The 16,822-nt window shown below is 35.5% G+C and overlaps 1 protein-coding gene across 1 annotated transcript; it reads right to left on the bottom strand.

Annotated features, from left to right (window-relative positions):
• On the bottom strand, positions 1 to 14,305 carry LOC128186893 (sushi domain-containing protein 2-like). The gene is made up of 16 exons (XM_052856853.1): positions 14,024 to 14,305; positions 11,566 to 11,853; positions 10,757 to 10,894; positions 10,469 to 10,631; positions 9,139 to 9,399; positions 8,911 to 9,056; positions 8,622 to 8,770; positions 8,246 to 8,524; positions 7,763 to 8,052; positions 7,447 to 7,590; positions 6,443 to 6,601; positions 6,064 to 6,216; positions 4,775 to 4,900; positions 4,417 to 4,677; positions 3,949 to 4,330; positions 1 to 3,825 (listed from the first exon to the last, which is right to left on the bottom strand). Exons 1-16 carry the CDS (start codon positions 14,210 to 14,212, stop codon positions 3,549 to 3,551), a joined length of 3,405 nt encoding a protein of 1,134 aa, XP_052712813.1. The 5' UTR covers positions 14,213 to 14,305; the 3' UTR covers positions 1 to 3,548.
• Between the last annotated feature and the right edge of the window lie 2,517 nt (positions 14,306 to 16,822).

Below are 16,822 nucleotides of genomic sequence, written 5' to 3'. Positions count from 1 at the left end.
TATAATATCATACACAGTTCTTTCCCACAGATATTCTTATGTTGAACATGAAGCATCTTTTGTAACAAAATTATTGCGTGGACCCTGAGGTCCACGCAGAAAATATATAAGCGAGGTTAAACCGGATGCTAAGCGGAAAATTCAGCCCGCGCATGAGCTAGCCTGGTTCCTTTGCGTAATGGGTAGCTAAGGGAACCAGGCTAGCATAGGTTTATCTGAATCGGGATCGGGATTCCATGCCATATGCACATATAAGTTAAAAGGCGCTGTAATTGTAAAGTTGTTTGTAAACATTACAAAAACAAAGTATTCTTTTAAAAGAAATGATCGGCATGTGATATAAACTGTCAGTATTATGAAATAAGGTAATGTTATACCGAAACTACAACATGCATCAAATAGCATAATTTGCAATGTTTTGTTGTTTTCCGAATACACATGTAGCTTAACTTTACTTTTATAGAAGGCGAGGCTAGAGTACTTTCCGATTAAAATTATTTAAGCATTTAAGTATGATTGAATAATTATGTCACTGTATAAAAGTTTAAATCTCAAGAAAAATGCATCAAAATATGAAAATGATTTACAGTCAAAGCTGTCACTGCATAGTTAACAAATAGTGCGAAGCGTAATGTGTGCGCAAATAGTAGAATACGCCGAATGCCTGATACTAAACATGCAATCCTCATAAATATAGATCATAATAATTTTAGAAGTATGAAACCTTTAAATTCTGAGATTAAAAGTCAACTATACATATACATAATACAACCTACAAATTCAGTGGTTAAAAGCATGGGGCTAGAGTCGGTGGAATCTGTGATAATTTTAAGGCTTTCACGTTTTCGTTGGAAACACATGCAAATGGTCCACGTATTGCAGTCCTTTTTTAAAGGACAGCAACTTGTTTTATAGTCATATCACATTAGTTTTTCAGAGGAAGATTCTGAAAAAGTTTTCTCGATACAGGTATATTAAAACAAGAGGCCCCAGGGGCCACATCGCTCACCTGAGCACAATTGCCTTAATTCTGATCAAATTAGCATTACAGTATCAAAATATCTTGACAACTAAGTACAGTAGATCTTGCTAAAAAAATAGAAAATCTACCAATTTTTATCCACCTCTTTCTTTTGGTAAATATCAAGCCCCTTTTGTTGTTGTACCTGTAAGATGATTTTTCTCTTTTCCTATATACCCCCCCCCCATTTTGTTGCCCCACTTTTCTCTAGGGTATCATGGTTTCATCAAACTAATATCTGCATAACCTGTGCTTACACTAAGTACTGAGTTTTGGACCGAAAACTTTCCCAGAATATTTTTAAAGATTTTCTCTATATATGTAAAAATTCAAATCGCCATCACGGCCCCGCCCTACCAATAGGGACTGTGATTTTGAATTAACACTACCCGAGGATGCCTCTACACAAGTTAAAGCTTTTCTGGCCAAATGGTCTTTCAAAAGAAGATTTTTAAAGATTTTCTCTATATATTCCTATGTAAAACTTGATCCCCCAATTGTGGCCCCACCCTACCCCCATGGATCATGATTTGAACAAACTTGAATCTACACTACCTGAGGATGCCTTCATTCAAATTTGAGCTTTCTGGCCTAAAAGGTTTTGAGAAGAAGATTTTTAATATATATTCCTTATGTAAAACTTGATCCCCCCATTGTGGCCCCGCCCTACCCCCAGGGACTATGATTGAACAATCTTGAATCTACACTACCTGAGGATGCTTCCATTTTAATTTGATTTTTTCTGGCCTAATTGTTTTTGAGAAGAAGATTTTTATAGATTTTCTCTATATATTCCTATGTAAAAAATCATCCCCCTATTGTGACCCCACCCAACCCCCGGGGACCATGATTTGAACAAATTTGAATCTACACTACCTGTGGATGGTCCCATTTTAATTTGAGCTTTTCTGGCCTAATTGTTTTTGAGAAGAAGATTTTTATAGATTTTATCTATATATTCCTATGTAAAAATTCATCCCCCAATTGTGGCCCCACCCTACCCCCAGGGACCATGATTTGAACAAATTTGAATCTACACTACCTGTGGATGCTTCCATTTTAATTTGAGCTTTCCTGGCCCAATAGTTTTTGAGAGGAGATTTTTAAAGATTTTCTCTATATATATATTCCTATGTAAAAATTCATCCCCCTATTGTGGCCCCACCCTACCTCCGGGGACCATGATTTGATCAAACTTGAATCTAGGCTATCTGAGGATGCTTCCACTCAAATTTGAGCTTTCCTGGCCTAATAGTTTTTGAGAAAAAGATTTTTAAAGATTTTCTCTATATATTTATATGTAAAACTTGATCCCCCAATTGTGGCCCCACCCTACCCCCCGGGAACCATGATTTGAACAAATTTGAATCTACACTACCTGTGGATGCTTCAATTTTAATTTGAGCTTTTCTGGCCCAATAGTTTTTGAGAAGAAGATTTTTAAAGATTTTCTCTATATATTCCTATGTAAAAATTCATCCCCCAATTGTGGCCCCACCCTACCCCCAGGGACCATGATTTGAACAAATTTGAATCTACACTACCTGTGGATGCTTCCATTTTAATTTGAGCTTTCCTGGCCCAATAGTTTTTGAGAAGAAGATTTTTAAAGATTTTCTCTATATATTCCTATGTAAAACTTGATTCCCTTCTTGTGGCCCCTCCCTACCCCCGGGGACCATGACTTAAACTTGAATCTACACTACCTGAGGATGCCTCCACACAAGTTTTAGCTTTTCAGGCCAAATAGTTTTTGAGAAGAAGATTTTTGCAAAATACCAACAAATTTTCAATAATTCTCAATTATCTCCCCTTTAAAGAGGACGTGGCCCTTCATTTGAACAAACTTGAATCCCCTTCACCTAGTGGTGCTTTGTGCCAAATTGGTTCTTTGTGCCAAATTGGAATCAAGTGGTTCTTGAGAAGAAGATGAAAATGTGAAAAGTTAACAACGACGACAACGACAACGACGACGACAACGACAACGACAGACAACGGACAAATTGTGATTAGAAAAGCTCACTTGAGCCTTTGGCTCAGGTGAGCTAAAAGTGCTTAAAATTTGATAGTTTCATTGCCACCGAGAAACACGGCGAGAAAAAAGAACTTAATTGATTATAAAAGATGTAATGATAATTAACTGTACATAATTATGTCAAATAAGCGAAAAATTTGCAATTTAGGGATAAAAAAACCGAATATCTAACAAATTCAATTCAGGAAGTAACAACAAAAGCCCCTGAGGGATTCGAACTGAGGATGCCCCACACTTTATCCACTCAGCTATGGAGAAAGTTACATAGTGTCGTCAATAAAATCCGTTTAATAAAACAAAATGTCGTTTCAATCAGAGGTCAGCCATGCTTTTTGTGATGATGTGTTATTCCACCTTAAACTGTTAAGAGGTCTGTGGCTTAGATAGGGGTTGTAGGGATAGCGGTGATTAAAGAGAAATAAAGCGGACATTGCCTATTTACGAACGGTGTTCAGCTTTAAGAGTTAAATATGTATTTTCCGTCTGGTGGAACTAGAAGAGGACGTCGTGACGCCGGAAATCTACGGGCGGTGGTCCAGTGATCCTGGTTACTTCCTCGGAGCTGCCATAAGCTCTGTTGTCGCACACGTTATAACGAGGGAGACTGCGTCGACTGTTCGTCGAGTGGTCAGATAATACGCGACTTGATTGGGTGTAGGCGCTGTCATGTGACATAGGGAAGCCTCTACTCATATTATGACGGTACTCAGAAGATCTAGCTGATGAAGACAATGTATGTTTGTCGCAATCTGAATACTGTCCCCGGGATCTGTAACATTGAATTATATTTAAATAAGTAACTGTGTATATGAAATGCTATGACGACTGTAAAAAGTTGCTGTTTATGAAATAACATGCATTATCCAAACAACGCATAAATATCATTTCGTACCGAAATTTGGAACACAAGACTAGGGCCGTGATGAGAGCGATGATAACGACGACGAAGACGCCCGTCCCCACGGTGATCCACATCAGCTGTAGCTTGTCAGAGATGGAACGCAGCAACAACGAGTCGTCTCTAGGTGTAGCGGGGGGCGGGGTCCTACCTGTGGGGGTTGTGTGTGTGGATGGTGGGGGTGGTTCTGTGGGGATCTCCATACAAGCGCATGGCTGATAATTCTCCCAATTGCCGTTTTTACATATCGTCGGTCTACACGTGTTGTTTTCCCTGTAGCCCATGTTGCAGCGAAATCTGGCTGTGGCATTCTCCAAGGTATTGTTGGACACCCAGACACCATGGTCCGTGGATGACAATATTGGACAGGTAAGAACTGAAAATCAAGACAAAGAGTATTCGTTGATGATTAATTAAAGTGTAAATCAATCACTCAAAATTCAAGTCCTAGCTACAATGAACCTGGTATCGACGCATCTTCCGCATCCTTTAAGTCAACTGTGAAGTCTAACGTTGCCATGGCGATGGCCCTTGACCCAGTCACATGGAAATCAAACAGACAGTTTGTGTTGTTACCACACAATGATATAGCTTCCACTGTAGCAGAATTGATGATGGATGTTGCAAAAACAGGATGGAAATTGCTTTGCGCATGGCCATTGTAGTCCTGGTATGATTTACCAGCGGGATAGGTAAACATTGACTCAACTTCCTTAATTCTCCCTTAAAGCAAAATGAACAAGAAATTATTGTACATGTATATATTTTAACTTTAATTCATTTTGTCTCAAAGCATATTTTATACAAACAAATCCCTGACATGCTGTATTGAATGTTCTGAAGATGGTTTCCTCAGTGGCGTTGGACTGTAGTGAGGTGCCATTAGGTAGAAGTAGGTCATTGCCAGGGTTTCCATCAAAGTCCCCTAGAAGGCCCGTCAGAGTCCCTACATATAAATATCGCAAACAGTTTATACCCTGGATGTAGTTCATTACGTTGTGCGTGATTTTAAAAAACCAAAAATAAATCATTTTATATTATATTGTTAAGCTTTGTGTTTATTTTAATGGTAGTGTTCTCAAAACGATATTTCCAAATATTCTGATTCTTCAACATACTGTGTGTACCACCTTAGCTGAGAAAACTCGGAGATCATTTTAATGTTAATAATCTTGGTTGCTTATATGTTTTCCGGTATTGTACACTATACCTGTACATGTACATGTAATTACTATTTTGTATGTGTCAAGAACATGAAAAAGATGGGGGGGGGGGGGGGTAAGACAACGCAAATGCCTATTTGGTTTAGTCCTTGAATACAATTTCAAATTTTTTTTCAATTAAGTATTTTAATATGTTATAATACAAGGAAAATTTCTAACTATACATAATTCATTTAAGAAATATTTTAACAAAAGATTAAAAAAAAATCCTAAAACTTTGGTTGTGTTGAAGCCACAACCTTAAAAAACCTGATTCTCTAAAGTTACCTCATGTCTGGTGCTCTAACCACTGAGCCACAACAAAGTGTGTTCTTTAAATGTTATGTGATATATGGCCACGAATTTACGGACTTACATTATTTTTCTAAAACGTTCAATTGTTGGCATACAAAATGATATTTTAAAAGTATAGTGGGTCATCTCTCCATGTTTTTGTTGATGGATATCGGTTTGATTGCCATTAAACCTTAATTAGACAATGACAAAAATATGGAGCTCATAACCACTTTATAAAAGGAAAGACAGTGAAGATTTAAAAAGAATTCCACTATTTGGAGGTTTTGACACGCATTCGTTAACTAGTGTAAATCAACCTATTCCAAATATTTAACATACTTAAAGGTTACAAACCGATGTTTTGTTGAATATACATTCTTTTAAATAATTTAAAGGAAAATTATCAGATTTGTTGATATTTTAATATCGCTGTATCTTATCTCTTTTCATATAGGCATTTTACACACCTTATTCAAATATCTTCTTTGGACGTTCTGCGTTAACACGTGCAATATGTTGGCAAGTGTTACAGTCAACGTAGAACGTCAACGGTATAATATGTTATTACCTGGTTATCTTCAAATGACATGTGCATTACGTGACTGTTTACCTTTCAGCTGATCGTTAGCAATGATTGGCATCACATTGAGGACGTCTTTTGTCGCCAATATCCGGAATGTGACGCCAAGATCGGCAAACATCACCAGGATATCTTTACCAGTAGAATTCCCCGTAGGTTTGGGCAGGTTCAGCACAGAGACACCTTCAAATTTAACATTAAAATTGTTCAAATGCCAAAAAAAAAGAAAGAAATTAAAAAGAGTTTATCATTGATACTGTAAAATAACTGTGGGTAGGAATTCGTCATTGATATATAGACATTAATCGGGTGGGTTATCTCCACGTATTTTGTCAGCGATTTCTCAGCGGGATTTCTCGGCAGGATATGCCACACACTTGATATATGACCTATTCCTGGGTATACCTACCCCGATATCTGAGCCAGGCGACATCACTGAAGTCCTGGGCCTGTCCGTTGATGATAACATCCGCCACCCTGATGGAGTTCAGTCGTACTTCGACTCTGTCGGATGCGTTTGACACCTCGGCGACAAAAGCTGTGCAAACACTGGCGCTCACAAATCTACCTGGAATTTTTTTAAAAAGCTCAAAGTTCTGTCAAGTACTTCGTGAAAAATATTGAATATAACTATATTCACGTTATATGCCCCCCCCCCACCAAAAAAAAACCCACAAGATGCTTTTGTCCTGTTTGTTTTTCCATCTGCCATATTCTATATAAAACATGTTGATTTTGATGACTACATACATATTTAAAAAAATTTGGTATTTTTAATCAGAATTCGTGTTAATATTTAGCAAAAACAAATAAAATCCTGTAACCACCGCTATTTACCACTATTTTTGTTTAGCCTTAAAGTAATGGCAACATCAGTTATATTTTGAATGTATCTGAAAAAAATTATAGAATCTATACCACTAGAGACAGTCGTTGTATAATTCAAATCCTTCTGAATTATCACATGAGCATGTACATAACTACCGTACACGGTTATTCTTCAGTTACGAGGCAGGATGGTCATGCCAATTTTTAAAGTAAGTCAGAGAGTTCTGTATAAACATATAGGAGATTTTGAATTTAAAATATTTGGATTTTTTTTAAATATAAGTTATTTATGGCCTTAAATATCATCTTTAAAATTTAAGGCAGATCTCATTGGTTTCATGCCCTTTCGATCTAAGACAATGTGTCATTCTTTGTGTTCGTGTATCTATTATAATACATATTTAACAATCAGGTCAGGGTATATTTACAATGCTTTGTAATCACATTCTTGTGCGTATGTGGTGAACTCACTCAGAAATTATAATGATTCTTACACCACTGAAATGTTTATTTTTCATAACGATTACTATAACAATACATGTACGAGTACCACCAGAGAACCTCACATGTAGGTATTGTTCGCACCTTGACTGTTCTTGGCCTGTTCAAACCTGACCTGACTCTGGAAGGACGCGTTGTGGGATACAATGAAGAAGAACTCCCCGATCCCGTTAAAGTTGTACTCCATTCCATCCACAGTTCTCATGTGGGGGTCTCCGTTAGCACCAGCTTAAATGAAAAAAAATATCTGTGTAATTCTTACAATATTTCAATCATAAAGTATATAAAATGGATCAAGAAAAAGTATTTCGACAAAAAAGTAAAATATCTGGAAATCTGAATCAACATCGTGTACATATTTCAGTTTTAACATTTGTTTAGAACCTCACAAATGGTACACCTGGTCTGGGGGGAACGTAGTTGTAGCAGGAGCTGACGTGTCGGAACTTGGCGTATGTCTGACACTCTGAGAAGAGAGTGACCCCACGGTGTCCTCTGTCTGTCACGTGACCGAAGTATCTACAGCAGTGAAGGAAGGGCAGGACGTCGTAGTAGAAGTTGGTAACATAAGGAATGACGTCATCACCTCCAAGGTAATGGTAGCGCTGAAGAGTTCCTCCCTCCTCCACCCGTGAGTCTAGCAGACTTCCAGTGTTTCCATAGCAACATACATTGTCCTGTCCGAGAAACCTAAAAAAAAGAAAAGGATGCGTTTATCACAATACCACCTGGTGCTACCACTTATAGTAATTACCAATATAAGTTATATGGTCAAGTTACCGTAGAAACTATCTTTAAAAACTTGATTATCGTTGAAATACTCCTAGATCAAATAAGGTTAGCGTTACTCGATTTCCTTTATGCAATTTTATGGATCACATACCCAGGTTGGCTTAATCGGATGCAGTGACGGGAACTGGCTCTGTACAGACAGTTTAGATCCGGGTCCTTGTTGTCCATCAGATTGTTACAGTCGGGGTCGGGCTGGTAGCGGGCGGTGTCCATCAGGGCTTGCTGTAGGGTGCAGGGACAAGGCGGTAGGTCATCAGACCTCACTAGCGGGAGGCCTCGTTCCTGTCTGATCCAGTTGTAACAAAAACGTTTCGTTTCCTGGTGGGAAGGCACTACAGCAAAAATGTCAGTCCAAATCCCCCGCTCAGGACTAGAATTATATAAAGCATTTATGTATGCAACTAAAACAAAAATAATCAAACAAAACAGGACTATAACTTTCTGTTCAGAGGCAAGATCAACTTTACATAGAAAGGTCTGTTTCTATCGCCGATGTTACTCGAATCGCAGCCATGAAGCCATCTGATCCAAGATTCAAGGTAAACTGTGCAAGATTTCTGTCTACGTTTTCATGCAAAACGCTTTTTTCCCACGGTAGAATTTTAAATCCTCGTTCCTAAATAATAACACATGAACTGTTTATTTAATGATTATTAACAAATACTAGTAAATGTTCTAAAACAAGATCAAAACACATTTTGCTTTATCAATAATTCTGTTTTAATGCGAATAAAATACTTCAATTTTAAAGTGTACCTTCACTGTATACATGTGAATATGAACTTTATCCGAATCCTTTAACTCAAAAGCAAGCGGATCCCAGGAGATGGTGTACTGGCGCCCGCCATACCATTCTGCGGGGTTATGTCTTTTGACCGGGTTGTTAAAAAGAGCAGGGTTTACTATAAGCAGTATAAAAAAGATACTAGTACGTCTAGGATTTAGTTAGTATATTGCGGTAAAAAAACGCTATGCTAAACTTACAAATTGTATAGATTCCTTGGTGGTTTTGCATTTCCCCATTCGAGTTTTTTATTGTGAAATTAACTTTTATGTCACCAGTTGTGTTGAATACAGGAGTTATACAGAGGGCGCTGTAATTAGACAATCGCTGGCAGGGAAATGACGTCACTAATGGTGAGTAATGTATATAGATAATGTCGTCAGAGTTCATGCATGGTCCTCCAACTACGAAATACTGTCCTCCAAGCATTGGACCGTATCGTGGTGCAATGGTCAATGTACCTAATAAAATTAAAATACAATATTACTGAAGCTTAATATTTTATTACCTAGCTACATGTAACATGCATACTGAACTCCAATCTATACTACTATATTAAAATAATAGACTCGAATTTTTGGTCTTGAATACCGAGAAATCGGAAGAATACTGTATTTTGTTTTATATATTTTAAACATCATTGGTACTTGAAGGTTACCAATTTGTTTTTATTTTTTCTCAGTTAAGCTTCGCTAATTAATAATCAACTAAAATTCCTCAAAAAATCCCGGAAATCACCTGGATTTTTTGGATTTTACAATCTTGCGCTTGCGCAATACATTTACGCTAACGGGATCTTTAGTTTATGTTTCAACAATATCACATCTGCATGAATAAACTTAGAAATGATAATACAAATACGGGTAAATTTTCATTGGACTTCTGCTATATATTCTGCTCATATATATATTAATGATTTCTTATAAGAGAGAGTATAAAATAACAAATATACATTTCAACTAAGTACTTACAAATGTACTTTTGTCTTCGTGATGACAAAAAATATTTGATTACATGCAAAAAAGTTACATTATATATTTGTTAGGATAATGATCATGAAGACAGAATATGTTTTATCGTAATTTTTAATGAATAATGTCATACGGACCCAGTTTTACAAAGAAAATACGTGAACGTTGGTGAAAAGGTGTTGAATTCTTCCATTCTATGAATTAAAATTTTTAGTTGAAAGGTATTTACAGACAGTCTCAAAAAGGTTTGTAACTTTCTCCAAAATCGTCCCGGAGCGGTTATTTCTGCAATTTTCTGCTGCATTAAGGGTATAAGGGAGGCATTTTAACTGTGGCGAGGGCCTTTCCCGAGACACAGATTATTCAAACTAAGGAAAGTGTAGCAAAATTAATAGCACTATTGTAGGCTTACTGGCAGCATAGCTTGTTATGTAAATCTCAATAATAAGGTGTGTCGATGTACCTATTTCGTAAATGTCCAATATGCAATGACAACCCGTGCACGCACGGGTCAAAGTCTACTGAAAAATTATTTTTATCAATCGATAGATCAACATACCGTGAGTGTTACAGCCGCCGTTGCTTATTTCCGCCGAATCGATGCGGAAAGCAAACTTTCCTGGGATATTGATGTTGGACATATGATTGATGCCAAGGATTGCGGGAGTTCGGGAAGCGTTTACAGCGTAAAATACCTTTCCATCTCCTGCATTAAAACCAACCTGAAAGATAAATACGCTCATTTTACACACAGAGTATTTGATTTACACCAGTATCTAAAAGAGCCCACATAAATGGTAACTAATCAACAATAAGATTTGAAAAGTTAGTTAAAGGTTTTTTTTACCTGAGCAGGTGTGCCTCCCAGACCGGTGCTACTGTTACCCCCACTCGCAGTTCCCGTGGTCCACGTGATGTTTTTATAGTTAAAAATTGTGAAAGAATACTGACCATTTGTAATCAGTATCTCTTGAAATGTATTTCTCTGGTAAATGAAAATTATATAATTTAAAAAAACAACAACCTGAAAAACAATTAAAAAAAAATAAAAATAAGATATCTGTGAGCCAGTGCTCATTTGTGATACGCCCGCACTGTTGTAAATACTAATATACAAAATAAGCAAAGTCGACATTAATTTTTATTAATAGGAAGTTAACATCGACTTTTTTCATATACCAAAGAGTGCGTTACTAACCCAATCAACTGTGCTGAAAATTCTTTGACAACAGTTTGTTCGAAAAGTTAGGCTTAAAACAAACAAACAAGGGCATCATTTAACAGGAAGATGACGTCTAATAATTATAAGAATAATTATTCCCACCATTGGAATACCTATACAAAGGGTGTGCTAAAATTTCAACTATCTGCGATAAATAGTTGCGATAAGTCTTTGAAGAAAATTTATTAAAAAAATTAGGCAAAAATTAAACAGTCATCGTTTAACAGGAAGATGACGTTTGATTTGTGTAAAAATAATTGCCACCGAATGCAATGCCTAAACAAAGAGTGTATTAACATTTCAACCATTTGCGATTAATAGTTGCTAAGAAAAATGCGACAGACATTTGTTACGGACAAACAGACAGACAGACACACAAGGGTAAAACAGTATACAATTCAACAAAACAATGGAATGGTTGATCAATCAAATACTTTGTCACAGCGGTAGCATCCAAAAAATGCCACATTATCCCAAGTTGCGATGAAGACCCACGTGGCCTGGAAGCGGAAGAAGCTAGGAAAGTAATCTCTGACTTCCTGTGACGCTCTCTCTAGCATGGTTTGGTTCGTGGACTCACGGTACCACACTTTACCCCCGTTCCTTGTATCTACATCCGCCCAAAATATAGCAACCAATCGTCTGTCACCATCCAGAGGGAATGGATTCGGTGTGTATGTAGATACAGTCCTCAAAAAGGAAATGACGCCATTCGTGTTCACCTAGAAGCAATCTTAATCAATGTAAACTAATACATGTATTATTCATTCCTGTTCTCTCTCTCTCCCTTTTTCTTTTTGTGATAAAGCCGGCAGATCATAAATTTTAAAGTGTATTTCTATTTTGTCTTTCATAATTAATTATTAACTAGTATTTGACTGAAATTGTAAATATATGGTCATCACTTGTTAAACGAAAGGTCCATGGGCCATATTGATCTTATGAGCAACGACAATCAAACTATAGTTCATAAACAAATATAAAAATGGGCAAAAAAGAATGGAATAAATTCATATGTCACAATTTTAAAGTCAGTATTCTTTTTACTTGCAGAATAAATTTTGAACTAAAATGTGATCAACATTTAATCGCCGATTAAAGTCTGTCTTCCATTTGATCTAGTTCTGTTATTAGTCCCCTACCGGTTTTCACCGGAGGGGACTATAGCTTTCCTCTGCGTCCGTCTGTCCGTCCGTCCGTCCGTCTGTCCCACTTGGGTTTTCCACACTTTTTTTCTTTCTGCGTTTGAGGAATAACATGAAATTTGCTGAACACCTTCAAAATGTCAAACTACAGATCAAGTTTACACTTTTGTAGCGTCTGGTTGACATATTTTCGAGAAAATTAACTTTTTATATTCCAATTTTTTAATGTTCGGGTTCGTTATCGGGCTCGGTGTGTATCATATAAACGAGGAAAGTACGTTGTCAGTAATAATATCGTGCATTACTTGGACCATTCCTTTTGTTGTTTTTAACAAACAAATAAGTTCTGTAAAATAGTGTCAAAAACTGTGTTGTAAATTTAATCGACAGGTTTTTTTTGTATCATTACAATCGGGTTCGTTATCGGGTTGGTCTGTTGAGACGGTAGGAAATGATATTCTGCATAACAGTGCATTGTTTTCACAAATTTCTACAAACCGGTAGGGGACGTGTATTGCTTGTGCAATACTCTCAGAATGCTTGTTTGAAATGTCTTTCGTTTTAAAACTGTTTATTTACGTGCATGCTCTGAGTTTTTTTTAAATATATATGACTGTATAAAATTTAGATTTACCTTTTCTTGCCTTCAAATACGCGATGACTATTCTATACTGAAACTTTGCATACTTTTTACATTGACGACACAGTCTTAATATCTAAACATGCGTCTGATTTGCAGGATTGACAACATAGCCAAAATAAAGGTATGGTTTTGTTAATATTTCTAAAGTTCTAATCTCAAAGCGTTAATTTTTCTATTGACGAGTACAAATGAAAAATGTAAAAACAATTTTGATCTGCGAAGGAATGGAAAATTTAATGTAAAAGCATTTATTAGATTAAGTCTCAAAAAACCACTACAATTTAACTTTATCACTGCAAGATATCGGTAATAAATGTTCGGTGAAAACACAGGCAAAATTAACCTAAAAAGAGAAACTTTTTATGTACTGCACAAACGTTTTCAAATTTATTTTATAAAATCTACAAAAGTAGACCTTTTATTTATCCTCGGATGAAATTTACACATAATATGTACTTATCAATCTTTAGTTGATTGTCTTTAAGGAAAATTGAACGAAACATAGTAAATATTAAAAACTCAAAAAAAAAAAAAATTCTTTAAAATCTGATTTGTTTTAAGTTTTTTAATCTTTTATTAACTGGCTGTATTTAACCTGTTTATAACTACATGTAACATTGTGTAAAATTAATGACTAAAATTATCTGACGGAATTTATGAAAGTAAAACTTGTAAATTGATAAAAATCTTTATTAGTCATATTAGTGAACCATTAAAAGAAAAAGGTTTCAATTCACTTAATAATATATAAAGATAAATAGCAATAATGCAAAGGTTTCTTATTTACGTAAATCTATCGGGGTAGATCAGAAGTCGGTGGCTTTCTCTCTAGGGTGGTTGTATGTGTATTGATGTGGCCGGCATCGGTTATCGAACACAAGTGGGTGAAGTTTACAGCAGTACAATAATAGAAGACCATTGTTTTATTTATTAAAATATTCATTTTCAGCAAATTAACTCGAAAAGCAAACTTAAGAATGTTCGTAACAAAATTCATTTCCTTTTATAAAGATCAGCTTGATGAAACGGGACAGTTAAATTGAATCCTAATCAATTCTGTTTCGACTTACTTTGTTAAAAAAGTATTTACAAAGATGTACTCACAATTAAATGTTCGTGTTGATGATTGAAAAATGGGAACAATGTTGAGATAGGAATTTCCGGTGAGCTCCCGTCGTCATTGATTGGGGCGTATTCGTCTCCATGACTTGGTCCATAGGGATAAAATTCTACACTCCCAAAACAACCATTTAGGAACAAGCAGAAGGCAAATAACAAATTTGCTACTATCATTTTGTACGGTGAATTAAAACTGAAGTGTCGGACTCTCCAGTTTATGTAACGTTATCATCAGATAAGATAAGACTTCTCTGAAAAAGTTTGGCCCAGGTAGCTGTCTTCCTGGTTTGAAATGTAAATTACAAAGTTGCCGAAGTTTTATCGTTTCTCGGTTTTGGTTTTGTTGTTTACTTCAATATACGATACAATGGTACGAATAAGGAAACATCCTGATTGGTTAAAATGGTATTTACTTTGTCATTGCATTACAAGTACAGTTTTGCGCATGAAATACTGCTTCTAAAACATTACAATTCTGTGTCTCTATGCAACAGCGTTTTCACAAATATCGCAGGTTTAATTTTAAAATTCGCTGAAATATATGGCCTCTGCTGACACTGAAAAATCCAATATCTGAAAGGCTTGTTTTAGAAAACCATTCGGAATCCTCAATTGACATAAACATTCACCTGATATCATTCTATTGTGAACAAGGTACATATGCTGATTGTGGTTGATATAGGTGTTAAGTTTTGCTAGAATTCAGTTTAACACAACTTCACTGTAGTAGTTAAAGTCGCAGAATAGTTTTCAATGAGTATAACTTTAATGTATGGCAAACAACCGTTGGTATCGTGTGATTCTCGTGGACAAGGCCTATCTTCATTAACGAGGTGTCTGTAACCTTTTGGTCTTTTGTCTCGAGAGCTCAACTTCCTAATTGAACGCACTTAATGTCACTGATATAATATTTGTATATATCCTACTGTTTTTTTCCCATTGCGTCTTGAGAAATACAATAAAGTAGGGTCATCACTGTTTTCAATTGTTACATGCATACTATATATCGATTTCTGATTATTTCCGATAACTGATTTCTTCCAAAGATAACATTTACTGAGTAGAGTGTTATTGTTGATGTCACTTTCAAAACTTTCAGCTTTATGTGAATTACATATATAAAAAAATTGAAATGAATTGAAAAAAATGTTTTTAAAATATTTTGTAGATATAATTTTGACTGTATCCATAGGATCGAATCAAACACAATTGCCACTTATTTAAATATCCTACAAATTAAAGATAAAATGAAATTTATCGACCGTTATTATGTAATTTGTTTCAGTATGATCATAAATAATTCTGAGCAAAAATTATTAGATAGTTTTGTATCTAGGTTCACGGGCAAGAGACTTAGACAATATGTTTACTTACAGGTCATTAGAACGTATGACCCAGTCAGTCAAGGAAAAGTATGCAATGTCTTTGTGTAATTTTTTTCAATGTTGTTTTTATCAATTAAACCACACGAGGTTTAAAATGAGATTTAATGTCTTCCCGATTTTTATCCGAAACAAAGAAAAGTCAACATGTTACGAAAATATCAATAACTTAATTAAATATAGATTATATAATAACAAAAGATATCAGTGAAATTTTAATGGGTAAATTTATGTCAGGTGCTAACACAGTTCAATTTAGGCCAAATATCTGTATAATGAATCAAAAATCAAAAGACAAGACTCAAGGATTTGTATTTCCAATTTGCTCAAGATGCCAGCAGTTCAAAATTGTTTTTTTGATGTGACTGACAACAATTAATCTTATTTGTTCTTTAGTGTTTGACATTTGAATTATAGCTGTTGTTTTTCTGTAGATATTCTGATGATTAAATTTAGCACTATCTTCAGAGTCGAAAATAAATTCAAAATGACGTAATCTAATCTAACACTGTGATAAGAATGCGTAGGTGATTTACAATAAAGTATACACCACGAGTAGGTAATGTTGTTTTATTATGGGGAATACCCCTGTGAATGTAAACAAAAGTTTCAAACGACGAGTAATTGTGTACTGTCTTCGTCTGTAATCTGGCGGGAAATCCAGATAGATTACTTGTCTAAATGTACCACACACAGTGACTATGAACTATTTATAATGGCATCATATGGTTTCCCAAGAAATATGTGCAAATAAATTGTTTTAGCGAATTAGAGTATGCGTGTATAATAATAAAAAATGTGTAGATAATAAAATTCGGCAAATGTTGAAAGTGAAATATACAGTGTAACATGAATAGAATTCCTGGGTCCCCCGCCGGTCAAGCAGTATACTAGTATACTGTATATAAAATTGCAATATTTTCAAACATTCAGGGCTGTTCCAGAATTAAATGTGTGGGGAGGTTGGGAGGAAATTTTTTCCCCCTATTTTTCCTGTTGCAAATATATCCAAAATACTACAATCTAAAAGAACTTGACCAAAGTATTAGTGGTATAAACATTTGGTATAAATTTAATGAAAATCCGTCAAAATTTGTAGGCATGAGAGCGCTTACAAAAAAGTGTGATAAATCCGTCAAAATTTGTAGGTATGAGAGCGCTTACAAGGTCAATTTTTGGATAAAACAGAGTCATTATTGTGGTCAAAGTCCCATAACTCCAACAAAAAGTATCGACCTATGCTGATTTTCGAACTTGACCAAAGTATTAGTAGTATAAACATTTGGTATAAATTTAATGAAAATCCGGCAAAATTTGTAGGCATGAGAGCGCTTACAAGGTCACAAAGTCCCATAACTCCAACAAAAAGTATCGACCAATGCTGATTTTTGAACTTGACCAA

The sequence above is a fragment of the Crassostrea angulata genome, chromosome 6 (genome assembly GCF_025612915.1).
Source record: "Crassostrea angulata isolate pt1a10 chromosome 6, ASM2561291v2, whole genome shotgun sequence".
In the NCBI taxonomy this organism is placed as follows: domain Eukaryota; kingdom Metazoa; phylum Mollusca; class Bivalvia; order Ostreida; family Ostreidae; genus Magallana; species Magallana angulata.
Note: the sequence above shows the minus strand (reverse complement) of the source record. Positions and strands in the feature narration are given on the sequence as shown.